This window comes from Chionomys nivalis, chromosome 12 (assembly GCF_950005125.1).
Source record: "Chionomys nivalis chromosome 12, mChiNiv1.1, whole genome shotgun sequence".
NCBI classification, from domain to species: Eukaryota; Metazoa; Chordata; class Mammalia; order Rodentia; family Cricetidae; genus Chionomys; species Chionomys nivalis.
In genome coordinates this window covers 74,690,169-74,710,691 of record NC_080097.1, presented here as the reverse complement: position 1 = coordinate 74,710,691, position 20,523 = coordinate 74,690,169, and the positions used below count along the sequence as shown (strand labels likewise).

Below are 20,523 nucleotides of genomic sequence, written 5' to 3'. Positions count from 1 at the left end.
TTACTACTTGTGTGTGGCAGGATTTGCATGCAGCCTGGTGTGTGTGGAAATGAGACACCTGCTTTGTGGAGCCGTCCTCCTCCCAGCTTTTCAAGGGTTCTGTGAGCTTTGTCACAGAAGTGTGTATGGATTGGTGGATATTTAGGTTGTTTCTAAAGCCATTGCACAGCTTATTAAACACTCTTTTATTATAATATTATATAAATATTTGAGAATTTCTGTGGGCTATCTTCCTAGAAATAGGAAGACAGCCAAAAAAAAAAAAAGCCCAACTTTTTTTAGGGCAAAGTTTGAATTGGTTTAACATAATTTTTCCTAATCTAGAGAAATTGCCTTTGTGTGCAATGTTTCATTTATATTATTCCTTCCTTAAAGGAAATATTGTAGTCTCTATTCTAGTTAAGGAGAACTAGAAAATAGTTCAAAATATTTAGCTAAAGTCTCTTCCTGTTTTTATTTAATTCTTATTTTTGACCGTGGTTGTTTTTTTCCTCAGACTTGCCTCATTTGGCCAGTTTTTGTTTTCGGCGCTCTGCCCCCATAAAGCCTATGGACTGCGACTTCACTGTCAGGGTCCGCGCCCTGTTTCAGTCCCCACACGCTCCCTTCTGCTGCTGTTCTGAGGCCATTGTCATTCTTCACTCACACTCGATGGTGTTTCCGGTAACAGGAGCCCCCATCCAAGAGTGAAGCCAGTGGAGATAAAAGACCAGTATAAGTTAGCTTCTGCCTTTTTGACTTAAGTTAATGTCACTTAATTTTTTCTTTTTAAAAACAGGACCTCAGATAGCCCAGGTAGCTGTGTAGCTAAGGATAACCTTGAACTCCTTATTCTCCTGCCTTCATTCCAATTTCAGGTGTGTGCCACCATATCTGTATAAAAAAATAAATGTTTTAGTTCCAAGAATAAAATCTAGTAGATGCCAGCTAGTAGTATGGCCTTTTTTTTTTTTTTTTTGGACAGGGTTTCTCTGTATAATACTGGCTGTCCTGAAATTCACTCTAAGACCAGCCTGGCCTTGGCCTTGAACTCCTGTAGATCCACCTGCCTCTGCCTTCCAAATGGACTTTTTTTTGCCTTATGTGCTGACATGAGAAATGGTTGGGTCATGAAGAAAGTTTAGAGCCACACATGTATGTTATGTGGATAGGGCTGGAGAAATGGCTCAGTGGTCGAGAGCACTGGCTGCTCTTCTAAGGGACATTGGTTTAACTTCTGGCACCCACATGACAGCTCACAACTGTCTGTAACTCCAGTTGCAGGGGATCTGGCACCCTCACACAGACATCTATACAGGCAAAACACCAATGCACATAAAATAAAATAAAAATTATTAAAAATTTTAAATGATTGCCGGGCGATGGTGGCGCACGCCTTTAATCCCAGCACTCGGGAGGCAGAGGCAGGCGGATCTCTGTGAGTTCGAGACCAGCCTGGTCTACAGAGCTAGTTCCAGGACAGGCTCCAAAGCCACAGAGAAACCCTGTCTCGAAAAACCAAAAAAAAAAAAAAAAAAATTTTAAATGAAGAAGAACTGCATGGCAAGCTTCGCATGTTGGTGCATGCCATGTCAGCACCAGGAGGCAGAGGCTGGCCTGGTCTACATAGAGTTCCAGGCTAGCCAATACAATGAAACAAACAGACAAAAAAAACCAAGCAGACAACACTTCTCCCACACACACCAACAAAGCAGCAACAAAAATCAAAACAGAACCCAGCATCTGGCTTATAACTGATATTTCAAACTCTATATCTTACTCTCTGGTGGGAGAAATTAAAAAGCTATGGAGTCTCTTCACCAGAGATCCACGTACCACTTGATGTTGGTGGCTGGCCTGCACCTGTGCCCCACCTGTTGTTGTATTGCTGTGAGAAGACATCACAATCAAGACAGTTCTTAGAAAGCAAGCATTTAACTGGGTGCTTGCTCACAGTTATAGAGGGGTCTTCAGTGGTCATCAGAGCAGGGAGCAGACCGCCAGGCACTGGGACAGCAGCTGAGAGCTTCACCTCCTGATCTGCAAGCATCAGTCAGAGCCCAACCCTAGGGACACACTTTCTCCTACAAGGCCACACCTCCTAATCCTTCCCAAACAGTTCTACTAACTGGGGACCAAGCGTTCAAACATGAGCCTATGGGGCCATTCTCTTTCACACAACCTGTCTGCTGGGCCGTAACAGGATGGAGCAGGAGCTCCTTGAATTCATGGCTGACTGAGCTATGTTGAGAGTTGTAGACTAGTCAAGGCTACAGAGTGAGACTAGATTCACAAAATAAAACCCAGAACAAGAAAACTCCATGTTAGTTGTTTGCCCCTTCAACCATTTTTAACTGAGCATGGACAAGGATATTTGAGACTGATGTAGACCACCTAAGTGGAAGTGGACAGCCTTCCTAGCATCCTGGCTTCAATGTTCCTGAACTTGACTGAGACGAAAAGCAGAGACTGGACGTTGAGTGTCCTGGTCCTCTGCTGCAGGTCGCTGTCTTTCTTGTTGTTCACTTCCCCTCCTGTTACCCCCATACACACACCTTGCGGTTTGGAATCAGGGTCTCACTGTGTAGCCTTGGCTGGGGGAGCAGTCTCAGTTTTCCTCTCTCAGCCTCCTGTGTGTGCGGCAGCTTACCTTAGGAGGAATAAGGAGGAAGGCTTTCAATAGAGTAGAAGAGAGCAAAAAGAGATGAGCCTAGCGTGGTGGCGCACACCTTTATTTCCAGCACTCGGGAGACAGAGACAGGCGGATCTCTGTGAGTTCGAGGCCAGCCTGGTCTACAAGAGCTAGTTCCAGGACAGGCTCCAAAAGCTACAGAGAAACCCTGTCTCAAATAGCCAATAAATAGGGGCTGGAAAGATGGCTCAGAGGTTAAGAGCCCTGGCTGCTCTTCCAGAGGCCCTGAGTTCAATTCCTAGCAACCACATGGTGGCTCACAGCCATCTGTAATGGGGTCTGATGCCCTCTTCTGGCCTGAGGGCACACATGCAGACAGAACACTGTAAACAAAATAAATAAATCTTAAAAAAAAAAAAAAAAAAGCCAATAAATAAATAAATGAGTGAATGATAAGAGTAAACAGAACCCCAAAGGAGCTAGGGTATATTATATGGTAGAGTAAATATAAAATTCTATGGAGCCTTAGTGGACAAAGGTGCTTTTCAAATCTTACAGTTGTATCTAGAATCACCAGTAAAAGGCTAAGCAATTGTGTGATGCTTACGGAGCCTCACATGTTGTCCATCTAGGGAGATGACCACTGTAACATAGCAGACTCTTTTTTTAAAAAAATATTTATTTATTTATTATGTATACAATATTCTTTGTATATGCCTGCAGGCCAGAAGAGGGCACCAGACCCCATTACAGATGGTTGTGAGCCACTATGTGGTTGCTGGGAATTGAACTCAGGACCTTTCGAAGAGCAGGCAATGCTCTTAACCTCTGAGCCATCTCTCCAGCCCCATAGCGGACTCTTTTATACCCTAATTTAGATTGTAAAGCTCCAAAGCCACAGAGAACCCCTATCTTGAAAAACAAAAAAAGTATCTAGAGCATGGGAGGAATTAATTGCTCAGTTATAAATAAGGCAATATTTTGGTCCCATTACAAATGAGATAAGATTATGAACAGGATTGTTGGTTTGTTTATTTTTCAAGATAGGTTTTTTGTGTAACCCTAACTGTCCTGGAACTCGGTCTGTAGACCAAGCTAGCCTTGAACTCACAGAGATCCACCTGCTTCTACCTCCAAGAGCTGAGATTAAAGGCTTGTGCCACCACTGCCCAGCTGTACATGATTCTTTTAAGGAAAACTCTCCTAGGTCCTGAACATCATTCTCTAGTCCTTATTCCTATTTTTTTTTATTTTATTTATTTATTTATTTTTTTTTTTTGGTTTTTCGAGACAGGGTTTCTCTGTGGCTTTGGAGCCTGTCCTGAAACTAGCTCTGTAGACCAGGCTGGTCTCGAACTCACAGAGATCCGCCTGCCTCTGCCTCCCGAGTGCTGGGATTAAAGGCGTGCGCCACCATCGCCCGGCGTTATTCCTATTTTCTACCACAGTGTCTTAGCAAAGAACTTCCAGGTAGTCTTGCTGTTATCAGAGAAACCTAAGGGCTACTTAGCATAAACTCAGTTGCTCATATCTGAATTTCTGCATTGTTGTGTTGGAATGTGCCTTCCACTGGACAGGGTATTGACATTCTAAGGCAATTTTTTTTTTTTGCGGATAAATTAATAAGAACAGAAAAAGTAATGTAGCATATTCAACATAATATTTGGGATTGAGTTTTTAGCCCCATTTCCAGTTTTGCTCTAGGGACTGTTGGGAAGTGCATAAGTTGTGGGTGTCATGCTCTTAGCATTGAGTGTCTGGGACCTAAGGGTAAGAATATCTTGTAGTTTGGTGGACAGTCTCATAGGAGTAGTAATTGACCTACCTGCACTTTCAGTCACATTCTTATTGAACAGTAGCCCACTTGGGCTCCTCCCTGGACAGGCAAGTTTCTCTCTTATTAATCTACTTAATAATAATTAATTAACTTATTAATCTAGCATAAGTTTTTTCTTTAGTTAAACTCTGTGTTTTAGGGTGGCATGTGAGCAAGTTTCTGTCTCTGGAAATAACCTAGTTTTACTGGGATTTTTTGTTGCCGTGTTGATGGTAAAGGCTGGGCAAGAGTCCTTCCGTTCTATCACCCGTTCCTACTACAGGGGAGCAGCTGGGGCACTGCTGGTGTACGACATTACACGGTGAGTGGGCGGGCTGCGGGGCAGGGGCGGGGGGCACCTGGGCTGACTTCTGCCACCCTTTGCACACATGTAACTTCCCTTCTCTTGTATTGGAGCAACTTTGGCTTTTTGAAACAGGGTCCTGACCAACATTCTAAATTGTTCCGCTGTAGACGTGAAACCTTCAACCACCTGACCTCGTGGTTAGAGGATGCCCGCCAGCACTCCAGCTCAAACATGGTTATCATGCTGATCGGAAATAAGAGGTAAGGCTTTGTCTTTGTGAGTGCCAGTTACTAGGAGGCACCAGACACTCCCTCTGGATACTGGATTTCTTTTTGTTCTGTTTTGTTTTGATTTAGAGACAAAGTAGTGCCAGACGGCCTAGAACTCACTCGGTAGCCCTGGCTGGCCTAAAACTTGCTGCGACCCTCCTGATTGTAAGCATCATCTGATTGACGCTGAATTTATTTCTTTCGTGTAACAGCCCTGGCTGCCTTGGAACTCATTTTTTGTAGACCAGGCTGGCCTCAAACTCACAGAGATCCACCTGCCTCTGCCTCCCAAGTGCTGGGATTAAAGCATGCGCCACCACTGCCCGGCTCAGACATTGAATTTCTTGATACTCAGACTTTCTTAATATATCATCTTAGTAAGAAAATGTTTTTTTAAATATTTATTTATTATGCACACAATATTCTGTCTGTGTGTGTTTGCAGACAAGAAGAGGGCAGCAGATGGTTGTGAGCCACCATGTGGTTGCCGGGAATTGAACTCATGACCTTTGGAAGAGCAGACAGTGCTCTTAACCACTGAACCATCTCTCCAGCCCCCCAAAGGAAATTCTTTACTTCCTCCAACCATTATTACCTGAGACTCTGGCCATGGATGAAATTCAATGGAGGCTGGAGTCTCAGTTGTTTACCCTGAGACAGTGCCAGGCTGTAGGAGGAACCACAAGCTGAGATCACCCGACCCCCACCCAAGAACAGACCATTCAAAGGAAATTCCTGGCATTCCAAGCACTGTAGATAGAAACACCTGCCAGTCACCAGGAAACCCTAGGTGAATGTCAGCCAATCAGGGGTCTTAAAACCACAGAAACCCCTCACCCCCACCTTTACTACTATAAAACCCTATTGTAATTGAACTTGGGGTTCTCCAGTTATTCCAGTACATTGGACATGCAGAGAGTTTGCAAACTCGATTAAAATAAAGGCTCTTTGCTTTTACACACGGGACTCTTGGTTTCCTCGTTGGCTTGCAGGGATGTGGATTTGGGCATAACACTCTCCAAGTTTCCAAGTTTCTTTTTTTTTTTTTGTTTCTGTTTTTGTTTTTGTTTTTTTGAGACAGGGTTTCTCTGTAGCTTTGGTGCCCATCCCAGAACTAGCTCTTGTAGACCAGGCTGACCTTGAACTCACAGAGATCCGCCTGCCTCTGCCTCCCGAGTGCTGGGATTAAAGGCCACCATCGCCTGGCTCCAAGTTTCTTTTGGTCATGGCGTTTCACTGCAACAATAGTAATTCTTTTATTTGTTTGATTGCTTGTTTGTTTGTTTTTCAAGACAAGTTTTCTCTGTAGTTTTGGAGCCTGTCCTGGAACTCTCTCTGTAGACCAGGCTGGCCTCGAACTCACAGAGATCCATTTGCCTCTGCATCCCAAGTGCTGGGATTAAAGGTGTGTGCCACCACCGCCCAGCAACAATAGTAATTCTAACTAACACAATAGATTTCTTATTTTTTTTCATGATTAAAAAGCCAGACTATAGAATCTCTCAGACAAAATTTCCCATTTGAAAAACCAAAGCCAGGTAGGTCAATGTGTTTTCACCAGCTTTCTATCCTAGATTTCCCGGCCTTTCCATTCTACTTTTCTCCATTTCTGCTTTTGGCTCTTCTTTCCTGTTAGACCATTGATCCATATCACTTTCTCTAATTATGAAGTGCGAAGTCTCCCTTATACACACTAGAAAGGACTGTTCTCCTTATTTCTGAATTATTCTCTCATGAGTTCATTCTAGGAAAAGAAAGTATCATCACTACAGGGTGAGATCTCCTTCTATTTGAGCCTGCTACTAAATAGCACCTCACTTTATCATCTCTACTGTGCTGTCCTGGATCCCATTTGAAAAGTCACAGGGTAGCTGGGGGTAGCTACAAACACCAACACTCAGGAGGCAGAGTCAGGCAGATTTCTGTGAGTTCCAGACCAACCTGGTCTACAGAATGAGTTTCAGAACAGCCAGGGCTACCCAGAGACACCCCTGTCTCAAAAAACACAAAACAAACAAAGAAACAAAGACATAGGACACCTCAGGTGAGTGAGGTTTCTCACTTCTATGTGAGCCTGTTCTTGTAACAGAACAGTGGTGTCCTCAGCCATGCAGATGCTGCTGTGAATGTAAAAAATACCTCCCAAGAGACTGCAAGATTATCACAGGGTTCACACCTCTCAAGCATTAGGTGGCAGTTAACTGTGATGGAATTCTTTTAGAACTATGGTTACCGCCTTCTCTTAAATCTTTAAAGTTTTGCCTGGAGGTGGTAGCTCATGCCTTTAATACCAGTACTTGGGAGGCAGGTGGGTTTCAGTGAGTTTGAGGCCAGCCTGGTCTACAAAGCGAGTACCAGGATGGCCATGACTGTTACACAAAGAAACCCTGTCTCGAAAAAAACAAAAAAACCCACAAATTTTATGAAGTGTTCTCCCTAATTAATCTCTTCCAGTGATCTAGAATCCCGGAGGGATGTGAAAAGAGAAGAAGGAGAGGCCTTTGCTCGGGAGCATGGCCTTATATTCATGGAGACATCAGCCAAGACGGCCTGCAATGTTGAAGAGGTATCACTACAGGGGAAGTGGGGAAAGGGGCTCAGAGGCTGTGCTGTTGTAGTCTTCAGAATCCTCTTCTCCAGGGGATATGATGCAAAGGATGCATTGTGGTCAGAATGACTAACGTCTCCTTCCAGGGGAATTGTCCCATTTTCTTCCACCCTAATTCCTAAGGTTTTACTTTTGCCTTTTTATAACCTTATTGGTATGTGATCATTAGATACCACTGTTACTTATAAGTCACTTCAGTTGGGAATCTGACAGAAACTGTCCTCATGGTGATGACAGGTGTTGACTGCATTGCCTGACTGAGTTGTTTGTTTTATTTGTGCTGGCAACTAACCTATAACCTAGGAACATCAGTACCTGAATACAGTAGCTTCACCTTTTTACAACTGTACTTAATGTGTTTCCTTGTGGTGGTTTTATTTCTTTAGATACGGTCATGCTATACAGACCAAACTACCCCCAAAACTTGCTGTGTAGCTCAAGCTGGCCTCAAATTTGCAGTCATGGAGTATATTAGTCCCTGGAGTGTTGGGATGCTTCCCATATCTACTCAATGACTTCTACAAGGACATTTGTGGAAATTATACTTTTTTTGTTTGTTTTTTCAAAGATTTATTTATTATGTATATATACAGCATGTTTGTCTGCACACCAGAAGAGGGCATCAGATCTCATTACAGATGGTTGTGAGCCACCACGTGGTTGCTGGGAATTGAACTCAGGACCTCTGGAAAAGCAGTTAGTGCTCTTAATCTCTGAGCCATCTCTCCAGCCCTGTTTGTTTGTTTTTTAAGACAGGGTTTCTCTGTGTGGCCCTGACTGTCCTAGAACTCACTCTGTATGCCAGACTGGCCTCAAACCTAGAGATATACCTGTCTCTGCCTCCGTCACCTGAGTGTTGGGATCAAAGGTGTGCGCCACCATTTCCTAGCTAAGATGGTTTGTTTTGTTTTTTGAAACAGGATCTATATAAATTTGGCTGGCCTAGAACTTACTACATAGACCAGGCTGGCCTCAAAGTCATAGAGATCCACCTGCCTTCTGCCTCCATAGCGCTGGGATTAAAGGCATATACTACCACCATGCTTAGCTGAAATTTTCTGTATTACCGCTTTCTACTGTTTCTTAAGATTTCAGTTAGGCCGGGCGGTGGTGGCGCACGCCTTTAATCCCAGCACTCGGGAGGCAGAGGCAGGCGGATCTCTGTGAGTTCGAGATCAGCCTGGTCTACAAGAGCTAGTTCCAGGACAGGCTCCAAAACCACAGAGAAACCCTGTCTCAAAAAAAAAAAAAAAAAAAATTTCAGTTAGTTAGTTTGAGATAGAGTATTTCTGGTAACTCTGGCTGATCTGGAACTTACTGTGTCGACCAGGCTGGTCTCACAGAAGACTTGTGTGATCTTCTTACCTCTGTCTCCTCAGTGGTGAAATTACAGGTATGGACTACCACAGCCAGATCCTTAATTCGCCAAAGGAATCCAAATAGGGATATTTGTATTTCTCTCATCTCTTGATTTAAATTTAAGACTGATAAATGATTTATGTCTCCCTCAGGCCTTCATTAACACAGCCAAAGAAATATATAGGAAGATCCAGCAGGGTTTATTTGATGTCCACAATGAGGTAAGTGTAGTAGGGAGCTGCGGGCCTCTTCCCACAGCCCGGCTCATGGTTGCCTGGCTAGCTTATGCCCCAAAATAAAGACACACAAACTCTATTCTTTTAAACACTGCTTGGCCCATTTCTATTCATGTATGTAGCACCCCAGGTGCGCTTACCGGGAAGATTCTAGCCTACATCCATCCTGGGTTGGAGTTTCATCTCGTCTGCTCTGGAGAGGAGAGCATGGCGTCTGTCTCTGAGAGGAGCTGCCTTGCATCTGAGCTCACTTCCTCTTCCTCCCAGCATTCTATTCTGTCTACTCCACCCACCTAAGGGGTAGCCTATCAAATGGGCCAAGGCAGTTTGTTTATTGACAAATGACCTTCCTCCATCATTTCCCTTTTTTCTGTTTAAACAAAAAAAAAAAAGGAAGGCTTTAACTTTAACATAGCAAAATTACATATAACAAAACAGTTATCAAGTAAAAATTACAATATTTACATCTATTTTATCTTTATCATAACTAAGGAAAACTATAACTATCTATCTATTATTCAACTCCGTCAAAGACTCCAGAAGAATACAATATTACCTAAGCAAACAAAAAGTAAGCAACTTCTAAACTCTAGAAATGACAGAGACATCTCACTGCCTGGACAGTCACCCAAAGTTCCTCTGTACCGTTGGGGCATCCATCTTCGGCCTAAAGGTCCATAGTATCCAGAGACGTTTCCATGAAGCAGGAAATTTAAAGGCAGTTCAGTCACTATCTGCTGTGTCCTGCAGAATGTCTCGCAGACTCTTTCATGAATCAGGAACCCCGAAAGATCATCTCACCTTTAGGCAAGTTCAGCAGTCCTCTCTCTGCGGGTTCTTTGTGTCCAGTTTATAAAATAGTCCAGGCAAGAGCAGTTTCTTGCCCAAATGGCTATCAAACTCCATAAGGATCCTCTTCGATGCCCATCTTCTTCTTGAAGTAGATTGGTGCTGCCAGGAGCAGAGTGTCTCATTGTCATGAAAAACCCTAAGTTATTAAAACATTTAAAATACCATATTCTCTAGCCTTTGAAAGATATGATGAATGCCTATCTGAAATATATGCATGCACATCTAGAAAATCTAACTAACATGACTACAAGCTTGACTATTATTGATAATTATCTATTAACAACCTATATACATTACATTTTTAAGTGAACTACACAATCACAATACCTTAATCAATATCAGAAATACATATACATATAATAAAATTGACCTTAAATTAATATCAGTAAACCAAGATTCATATCAATGCAAATTATTTACATCTATATTATCTCCCCCTTTAAATGTAAAAGAACATTTATAAACAATATATGGGAACATGGGCGCAGTTTTTTCTCTCCAAACTGCTTCCTGCTGAATGGGGGCGCTGTTAATCAGGTCTTTCATGGTATAACCTGTGTGCTAGGTTTCTCTCAGTCGGCAGTTGAGCAAAGTAATTTTTTGAAGGTGTTTACAGCAACCCTTCAGGAGGACGTGGTCTATCATACCATATTGGGATCGAAGAAGCAATCCAAAGAGTCTCATCCTCTGTGAAAACAAAAGAAGAAACTCTTTTCCAAAGTATCATATCCTTAGATCCAAATTTTGAAGTCAAGGTATTTTGAAAATATCTATCTTGGATTAATTTAGCAGCATTTATAAACAAATATCTTTTAGCATCTGTTGCTCCTTCCTCAGCATTAAAACAATTCAAAGAGAGCATAATAGCATACAGTATCAAGATTTTCTGTGTACTTTCCATCTTTGTGCGGCTTTATTTTAACTCTATTTTGTTTATTTTTACTTTTGTTTTATATTTTCTGTATATCTTTGTCCTGGAATAACTCTTTAGACCAGGCTGTCCTTGAACTCACAGAGATCTGTCTGTCTCTGCCTCCCAGGCATTGGGATTAAAGGCGTGTGCTACCACACCTTGAAGTCACAGAGGTCAATCTCCCTCTGTCTCCTAAGTGTTGGGATTAAAGGTGTGTACTACCACACCCAACTGCTTTCTTCCTTATTTTTTTAAGAACTTTTAGCCTGCATATACTTTTAACACACTGTAAACAATTTAGAAATTTTCTTTGTCTTTGAATCTCTCTTTACTGTATATCTCTCTTTTTCTGACCACATGAGTCTTTAATTTACCAAGCAATATCAGTAGGACGAAAGCCGTGGCTTTGACGGCTGGATTCAGCACATTCCTTAGCTTTCCAGCCTCATGGCTGAGGTACTGGCTGTAGCCATGTTTATCACCACAACTCTGTGGCGTTTCAAGCTCTTTGCCAACAAGCAAACTGCAACATTACGTCCACAGACAACAATCAAGTCCTCTCTCTGTAGTCGGCCCTCTTGCCTCAAACAGTCAGAGTTTGCCCTGGCAGGATGGACCAGAATGCCAACATTTTAAAACAGCACAATTTTTTTCCTGCTATGGCTGAAAACCGAAAAGCATGCCTTCAGCTTTTCACCAACACCGTTTTAAGTATTTCGTGGTAGGACCTCTTAAATGAGCTGCAAGGTTTCACAGCTGAAGCTGAGTCAGGAAGCCTCTCTTAGATGAGAGTACTTGCTTGCCTCTAGCAAGCAGAGCAGACCCGAGAAATTGTTGCTACCAAGAAAACATGCTTTATTCTTTCCCAAGCTTTCTCAGGCTTTCAGTGGATTCAGTCATCCACGTCTGGGCGCCATCTGTAGTAGGGAGCTGCGGGCCTCTTCCCACAGCCCGGCTCATGGTTGCCTGGCTAGCTTATGCCCCAAAATAAAGACACACAAACTCTATTCTTTTAAACACTGCTTGGCCCATTTCTATTCATGTATGTAGCACCCCAGGTGCGCTTACCGGGAAGATTCTAGCCTACATCCATCCTGGGTTGGAGTTTCATCTCGTCTGCTCTGGAGAGGAGAGCATGGCGTCTGTCTCTGAGAGGAGCTGCCTTGCATCTGAGCTCACTTCCTCTTCCTCCCAGCATTCTATTCTGTCTACTCCACCCACCTAAGGGGTAGCCTATCAAATGGGCCAAGGCAGTTTGTTTATTGACAAATGACCTTCCTCCATCAGGTAAGAAAGACTGGGGCTGGAACTGGCAGTTACCTTGATGGAAGCACCCTAGAATGTCAGCATTCCTGCCTGACATCAGACCAATCAATCACGGCTGTCAATTCAAGCTTTTTTTTTTTTTTTGTGAGGGCGGTTGAGACAAGGTTTCTCTGTAGCTTTGGAGCCTGTCCTGGAACTAGCTCTTGTAGTCTGGCCTCAAACTCACAGAGATCCGCCGAAGGCGAAGGGGTAAGTCACAAACAATCCCACGTTAGTTTGGAATTATGATTGATCTATATAATTCTCAGTACCTATCTAACTTAAAGACTAAGACAATAAACGACTGTGAAACAAATGAGGACAATGACCTCCAAATATGAACAATGTACAAATATACATTGCAGTATGGTAAATATATATCAATATACAAACAATATATAAGTATCTTAATCAGAGGTAGAAATGTACACTGCAATATGGTAAATATATACAATATATATTAATACAATATATGTCAATACATAAAAAAATGTTTTAAACAGAGGTAGAAACATGCATGCATACAATAGTCAATATAATTTAACTTTGTATCAATATATAAGAATCGATACCAATATATTTTTCTCAAAACAATAACTCACAAGTACCAACAAGTACCAATCTATTATCCCATCATCCCATTATCCCTCTTTTTTTTTTTTTCCCAAAAGATCCCTGAGCTTATAAAATTCCTCCCCCAACCCTCAACTGTATACTAATTATAATCAACCCCTAAATGATGTCCCTAAACCCAAGGGCAAACTTTACTGGGAGAGGGGATGTCATCCTCTAGAGTTACTTCCAGCTGTCATGGGGGCGACGTTCTTTCTGGGGGATCCTGTGAAAGTAAAATGATGGTTAAATTTCAAGATCAATGTCTTTTAAAATTGCAAATAGTCTCTGAGTATTTTGTGCAGGTCTGGCCAGAATGTTGTATAAGATGTGCACCATTTCAGCTAACCAAGTTGGAATTGTCTTGTGTAGCTGGTACCCAAAACAGGTCTTGTAGTAGCGCTATCAGTATCATGACGTCATATCAACCAGGTGGAGTTGTTGTTGTGGGGCCCCATCTTCTTCCTGGAAACTTCAAATGTCACTGCAGGAAAAACTCATTGTTCATTGTGAAAAACTTAAACATTAATCATATAGACATATATATATATATATATTGAATGAAAGGCATGATAGATATAGTCAATGAAAAGTATGATAGATATGAAGAAAAGCAAAGATGTTTTCTAAACTCATATTTCTTTCTGTCCCCTATCATGGCTCTTGACATGAGACAGAAACTCTGGGTTTTTTTCTTACCAACAGGCTTGGAATTGGAGAGGGACTGAGCCAGAGTCCAACTTCAAAACCAGCTCTATAAATTTAGAAATATGGTTTAGTATATTTTACTTACATAACCTATTCAGTTTTCTTGATAGTTCCTATTGGGCAGGTATTTTTCCATCTGTCAGTATCCAAACATCCAGGGTCCCTTGAATTTTTCAAAGATGAGTGTTTTCCTGTGGAGATAAGAACAGAACCCTGCCCCATTCTATATGTTTTTCTTACCACCTGTATGAATATCATCATTGTGGATGAGTTGTCATTTCTCCTTTCCAAGAGGTTTCTCCTCTTCAAATCGAACCTTTATTAATTTTGATGGTATCCACAATTTTTCTTCTCCTGTGGAAACAAGAGCAAAACCCCTTCCCCAACGTAGCACATCTCCTGGCTTCCATTGAGAGGTCAGCACATCTTTGAAATAAATCGGTTGATTTAGTTCAGCAGACTTTTCCATTATCCAATGTCTTTCTGCTGCTGTCGTTCCTTTCTCATTAGCGTTAAGAAAATTCAGGGTCAATAAAGCATTATGTAATCTATTTCTGGGGGTATTTTCGGTCCCTTTCTGTTTGTTCAGCATATCCTTTATAGTACGATTTGATCTTTCTATAACTGCCTGACCTGTGGGATTATGTGGTATACCTGTAATGTGTTTTATATTATAATAAGCAAAAAAGCGTTTCATTTTCTTAGATACATATGCTGGACCATTGTCTGTCTTTATTTGTGCAGGTATTCCCATGATGGCCATAACTTCCAATAGATGTGTGATTACTGAATCAGCCTTTTCTGAGCTCAGGGCAGTAGCCCATTGAAAACCAGAATACGTGTCTATGGTGTGGTGTACATATTTTAATTTACCAAATTCCATAAAGTGGAACACATCCATCTGCCAGATTTCATTTCTCTTAGTACCCTTTGGGTTACTCCCTGCAGGCAATGGTGTTTGATTATAGAAAGAACAAGTAGGACATCTCTTTATAATGTCCTTAGCTTGTTGCCATGTAATGGAAAATTCTTTCTTTAGGCCTTTACTATTGACATGATGCTTTTTATGAAATTCTGAGGCGTGCAACACGCTTCCAATCAATAATTGATCAATCTCAGCGTTGCCTTGTGCTAGAGGACCAGGCAGACCTGTATGGGACCGGATGTGTGTTATGTACATCGGACAAAGCCTGTTCCTGATTATGTCTTGTACCTGGATAAACAATGAAGTCAACTCTGTGTCATCTGGTATAAATTCAGCGGTTTCAATATGCAAGATAACTCTTTCTGCATATTGTGAATCTGTAACTAAATTAAGAGGTTCTTTAAAATCCCTTAGCACCATAAGAATGGCATATAATTCTACCTTCTGGACAGAATTATAAGGGCTTTGTTCCACCTTACTCAATTCATCTGACTTATAACCTGCTTTCCCTGATTTATTTGCATCAGTATAGAATGTACGGGCTCCAGTTATTGGAGTATCACGTACAATTCTAGGAAGAATCCAAGAAGTTCTCTTTATGAGGTTAAGTCTACCACTTTTGGGATAGTTGCTATTAATTTCTCCCAAAAAATTAGCACAAGCTCTTTGCCATGGTTCATTGTCTTCCCATAACTTTTTTGTTTCTTCAGTAGTAAAAGGCACTATAATTTCTGTTGGGTCTATACCTGCTAGTTGACGAAGTCTCAGCTTACGTTTTATAATTAATTCAGAGACTTTTTCCACATAAGTTTTTAATTTTTTACTTGGTCTATTAGGTATAAATATCCACTCTAAAACAATATCTTCCCTCTGCATTAGAATCCCTGTGGGAGAAATTCTGGAAGGCAATATGACTAGGATGCAGCTAAGATTTGGGTTCACCCTATCCACATGTGCCTCCTGTAATTTTTCCTCAATCATTGTCAGTTCCTTTTCTGCTTTAGCTGTCAGTTTTCTTGGACTATTCAAATCTTTATCACCATCTAAGGTTTTGTTTAAATGAACTATTCGATCAGGTGTTATCCCAACAGCTGGTCATAGACTGGAAATGTCCAGAGCCTTAATCTTTGCAAAAAGTCAATAAAGGGTTCTCTCTGTCCCTGCCTAATTCTGGTATATGATTCAACCCTTTTTGCTGGATCTTGTAGCCTATTCCAAGCATTTAAAGCTGCTTGGTGACATAGACACAGTACTTCATCATCATAAAGAGCTTGGACCTGTGGATCAGCATATTCTCCTGCACCAAGAATTTGATCTTGGGAAACCTCCACATCTTTTGCTCTTCCTTGCTGTTCCATACGTTTGGATTCTTCTCTGAAATAGAAGATCCATTTTAGATAATGGATCAAGGAAGGTCCATTATCTAAAACTGCAGACACTAACTGATGGAAATCGTGGGGGGTAGCTCTAGCATTAGAAGCCCAAGTCCTTATCATTTCCTTAACATATGCAGAGTGCAAGCCAAAAGTAACAATAGCTTGTTTAATTTTTTTTTAGATCATTCATTGCTATTGGCATCCATCTAGCTTCTCTGACTCCCTTTGAGCCTTTAGAAGTTGACACTTTGTCAGAATGAATTACAGGGTATGCCGCTAAAACCCTGGGTAAGCCAGTTCTAATAGCTGGTGGTAGCATTGTATCCTGTCCTTGTGCCTTCTTACTCTGTTCACCAGCTCCAATAATTTCTTCAATCATTTCAAGTCTTTTTATTATTAATTTTTATTAAATCTCTTAAATCCTGAATCTCCTGACCTGCATGTGTTTCTAGTGATTTCACTGAGGTATCAATTTTTTGGTCCCCATTCTGCACCTGTGATTCCAAAGCTTTTGAATCCTGAATCTCCTGTCCTGCATGAGTTTCTAGTAAAGATTGTATGGTTCTTAGGAGTGCTATAATCTTCCTAAATGATAGAATATGCTAAAGAATACTGAAACCTAGTAACCAGTAAATTAAGTTATCCCCATAGTCATATAAACCTTGCATGATACACCCATTGTTTTGGTAACCAAAACAGTAAAATTCGTGTTGGAAATGAAAACTGCCATATTACCTATTATCCAGCAGGTGGCGCTGTTGCCAAGTCGCAACGAAAACGGGGTCCTGTTTCAGTGTCCGCCTAGTATTTCTTAAAAACTGGGAAATGCAAGTTGCTCAACAAAGTAAATGTAATTAAATCAATTCCGTACACGGAACCATAAACCCAGTATCCAGGGGTAGAGAAGAGTAACCCGGAAGCCGTGTATGCCTCCACGTGACAGAGTCGTCCCAGGGGGTTGCAGCTTTCGGCAACCGGTAACCGTGTGCTCTGGTTAGCACCGCTTAAGAGCTGCGCTTGCAAGGGAGATTTAAAAACGACTCAGAAAAGAGCAAACCACGCGGGCAGAGACTACGTGGGCCTGTGGAGTTTAAATCCACGTGGGGAGGCAAACGATAGGCTGCATGGGGACTTGAAGTCAATCTGAGGTGTCTAACGGGAAAATATAAAGAACTGCAGCAAGAAAAGCCACTGTGTGATGATTTATGTTAAACTGCTGGCTCCGCGCACAAGGCACAGGCCGCAAGGCACAGGCCGCAGCCGAACTAGCGGCAGGCAGCCGAGCGGGGGAAGGAGGGATCCTAAAACCAAACGTTGGGCGCCAGATGAAGGTGAAGGTGTAAGTCACAAACAATCCCACGCTAGTTTGGAATTATGATTAATATAATGGTTATTTATTTAAAGGGGAAAAAACTTACAGATCACTGTCCCAGACAACAGCCCTCTGCGCAATCAGGAAGGGAGTCTAGGAAGGAAGGGAGTCTAGGAAGGAAGCAGAGCAGGAAGTAAGAGAGCGCAAGGAGGGAAGTGGCCGCTTTTTTAAAGGGAGAGAGACCACGCCCCAATGGGCTGGTATCTCAGCGGCTATTGGCTGGAGGAGCGGAAGGACCTCCCGCAACAATCCGCCTGTCTCTGCCTCCTGAATGCTGGGATTAAAAGGCATGTGCCACCACCGCCTGGTGTTTTTAAAAAGTACAGATGTCTAAGAACCCATCATCGGTTTCTGTTTTCTCTCAAGTCTGAGCCCCACAGTGCTGAAAGAGATAAGTTGGTGGTCTACAGACCTATATGAGTTTTTTTCTTCTTGACTTCAGTTGTTTACTATTCCAAAATTTGAGAGAGAGCTAATTCGTAATTGCTTAGGAGGGGAAGGTCTGGGACAGGACAAAAAATGATCATGTGCTAATATGCCACTTCTCTTTTGCTTCACTTACTCGTTAAAGAAAGTATGTGTATGTGGTATGCATGTGTATCTATACATGTTCACATGTGTGTAAGCAAAAGTGTGGGTGCTCATGTGGAAGTCTAATGTTGGCAGCAGGTACCTTCACCATTGGTCTTCACCTTACATATTGAGGTGTGGTGTCTTGCTGAATCCAGAGATAACTACTTAGACTAGTGTGGCTAGTCAGTTTGCTGTAGGGATTCCCTGTCTTTGCCTCCCAAGGACTGGTACTGAAGGTGTGCTGCCATGGCCCCTCTGGCCCTTATCTAAAGTGTGGCTCTCATGTTTACATGGCAAGTACTTTCCCTGCTCAGCCATCTCTTCAGCCCCCTTAGTTCTCCTGCTCAATTCTGCACACATCTATGAGATTTATGCGCAACAGCCCCAAAGCTACCTCTGGTCTCCCCGCATCATGGCCAGATTTCTCTACAGCCGTGTGAGGAGAACAAGATTCTCAGAGTTTAACTGAAGATTTCTCCTTTATCCCCGACATTACTCTCGTTCACTTCACCACTGATGTCGGAATTGTTGCCTTTTTTCTTTTGCAGGCAAATGGCATTAAGATTGGGCCCCAACAGTCAATTTCAACATCATCAGGACCAAGTTCCTCGCAGCGGAACTCTTGTGACGTAGGCTCTGACTCTGGCTGCTGCTGAACATCTGACATCTGACCTGAACTCTTTTTTTTTTTTTTTTCCTTTCCTGGAACAGCTTCAGATCAATCAGCTTAAAGAAAGAGGTCTTACTTGCTTTGGCTGAGAGCAGGCTCTTTTCAGTGTGCGATGTTTCACCCTTCACTTACAACACCAGGAGAAAATTGGGCCCTTAGTAACCTGTCCTCCATCAGGGACACGAGTAACCAAATAGATCAGGGCTCCTCTCTTCCTTGATTTCTAAGATGTTAGGATCAAAGTTGATTGTCACAGTAGTTAAAAAATAAACAGCTTACTAAGTATCTACATCTGTTTGCTAGGTGTGGTGGCACATACCTATAATTCCAGCGCTCAGGAGTTTTGACAGGAGGATCTCCATGAGCTTTGAAGTCAGTCTGGGCTACATAAGTATTACCAGGCTAATAGTATACACAGCGAACATAGTATCATCCTGTCTCAAAAGGAAAAAATAGAGAAAGGAGAAAAAATGCATATATCTGTTCTTCACCTAATTTTTAGTAGCTAGGGTGAAGGATATGCTGATGGAACATTTAGGACTAAGGATCTGGATAATTTGGATGATAGCTCTGTACATAGTAATTTCATTGAGTTTATTTCTTTGCCGTGGAAACCCACTTGTCATTTCATAAGAGTTCCTCTAGTAGCTGGGTACCTCGGTACCATCTCATTTCTAGTTTCTTTTTATTTATTGTGCACGTACAGAGCCTTAAATACCATTCTGCAGGAGCCCACCACCTTGGTTTTTGAGACAGCATCTCTCACAGGAGCCTGGAGCTTCATGATTAGGCAAGGCTAGCTGGCCCTTTTCATTGCTAGTTCCTGGTTGTTAACTACAGAACTTTGAGAGCAGCAGAGTTGGTGCTGGTCCTGTAACCACATCGTTTACTTAAAAAAAATGTTAGTTTTTCATTTTGTTTAGGGGACCAGTTCTAGCACTACAGTTTCTTTCACCAAATTGATTCCTACTGTTTCATCCTTTCTTTTACCTCATTTTTTGTTTTGATGTGCGTGTGTGCGTGTGTGTGTGTGTGTGTTGTTTGAGAGAGGCTGTGCTAGGGATCAAATATAAGTTCTTGAACATGCTGGGTAAGTGCTGTACCACTGAGTTGTACCCTTAGGAGCTTTCTCTTTTTTGTTTTGAGGCAAGTTGCCTAGGCTAGCCTTGAACTGTAGGCCTTAAATTTGGGATCCTGATGCCCCAATTTCCAGATATACTCCTAACCATATCTATTAGACTTGTACTCTAATCAATCTAATTGGCTTACGGAAGATGACATATTTCTCCCAACTTGTATATTTCTGCACATGCTCTTCCCTCTACGAACATTCTGCTGACTTTCTCCTTGAGGAGATTCTTGGTGACTGGCCTAGAGAATTTAAGAAATGATTAAACACAGTGTCTCTTAGCATTCCTATCTCAGTTATTCATATGTGTATCTATTTGTTTTACCTTGTAAATATGTTTTGTAGGTTTTTTTTTGGAGGGGTTCTGTCTCATAAAGGATGTAAGCTCTGTGAGAGCAGGGTCCATGACATTCCCAACCCATCACACCATTCTTTACCTGTGCAATTTATCATCTGGAATTTGAGTGACATACTTTAAAACTTAAGGCTTTAGACTTTAAAACAAACAAAAGGCCTTAGAGTTGTATCTTTGTAAATGTTTCTGTTTTCCCCATCTGCTTGTCCTGGGTTCTCTGCTGCTCTTCTCTCCTGCCTCCGTTCCGTGCCGAATACAGTAGGAACGCCTGCAACAAGACTCATCCGCTCTTAGACTGTGTAATACAGTTACCTCTGCTTCACCCAGCGCACCGCCTTCTGGGACAGCTGCTTTCTGTGTAATACAGTTACCTCTGCTTCACCCGGCGCACCGCCTTCTGGGACAGCTGCTTTCTTTTTTACTTGTCTCATTTTCTTTCACAGCACTGAGGTCTCACCAAATTTTCTAATTTTTATTGTTAATGACTGTTTTACTATTAAATATATGCATGATCCAAGCTGCTTCTA

The 20,523-nt window shown here is 42.0% G+C and overlaps 1 protein-coding gene across 1 annotated transcript in view; it reads left to right on the top strand.

Moving 5' to 3' along the window:
- Rab2b (RAB2B, member RAS oncogene family) overlaps positions 1 to 20,523 on the top strand; it is a 25,600-nt gene extending 5,077 nt beyond the window's left edge. The window contains exons 4-8 of the mRNA XM_057785974.1: positions 4,667 to 4,749; positions 4,902 to 4,994; positions 7,458 to 7,569; positions 9,123 to 9,191; positions 18,391 to 20,523. Of these exons, the coding sequence (XP_057641957.1) occupies positions 4,667 to 4,749; positions 4,902 to 4,994; positions 7,458 to 7,569; positions 9,123 to 9,191; positions 18,391 to 18,498 (465 nt within the window). The 3' untranslated portion in view covers positions 18,499 to 20,523. The remainder of the gene's footprint in view (positions 1 to 4,666; positions 4,750 to 4,901; positions 4,995 to 7,457; positions 7,570 to 9,122; positions 9,192 to 18,390) is intronic.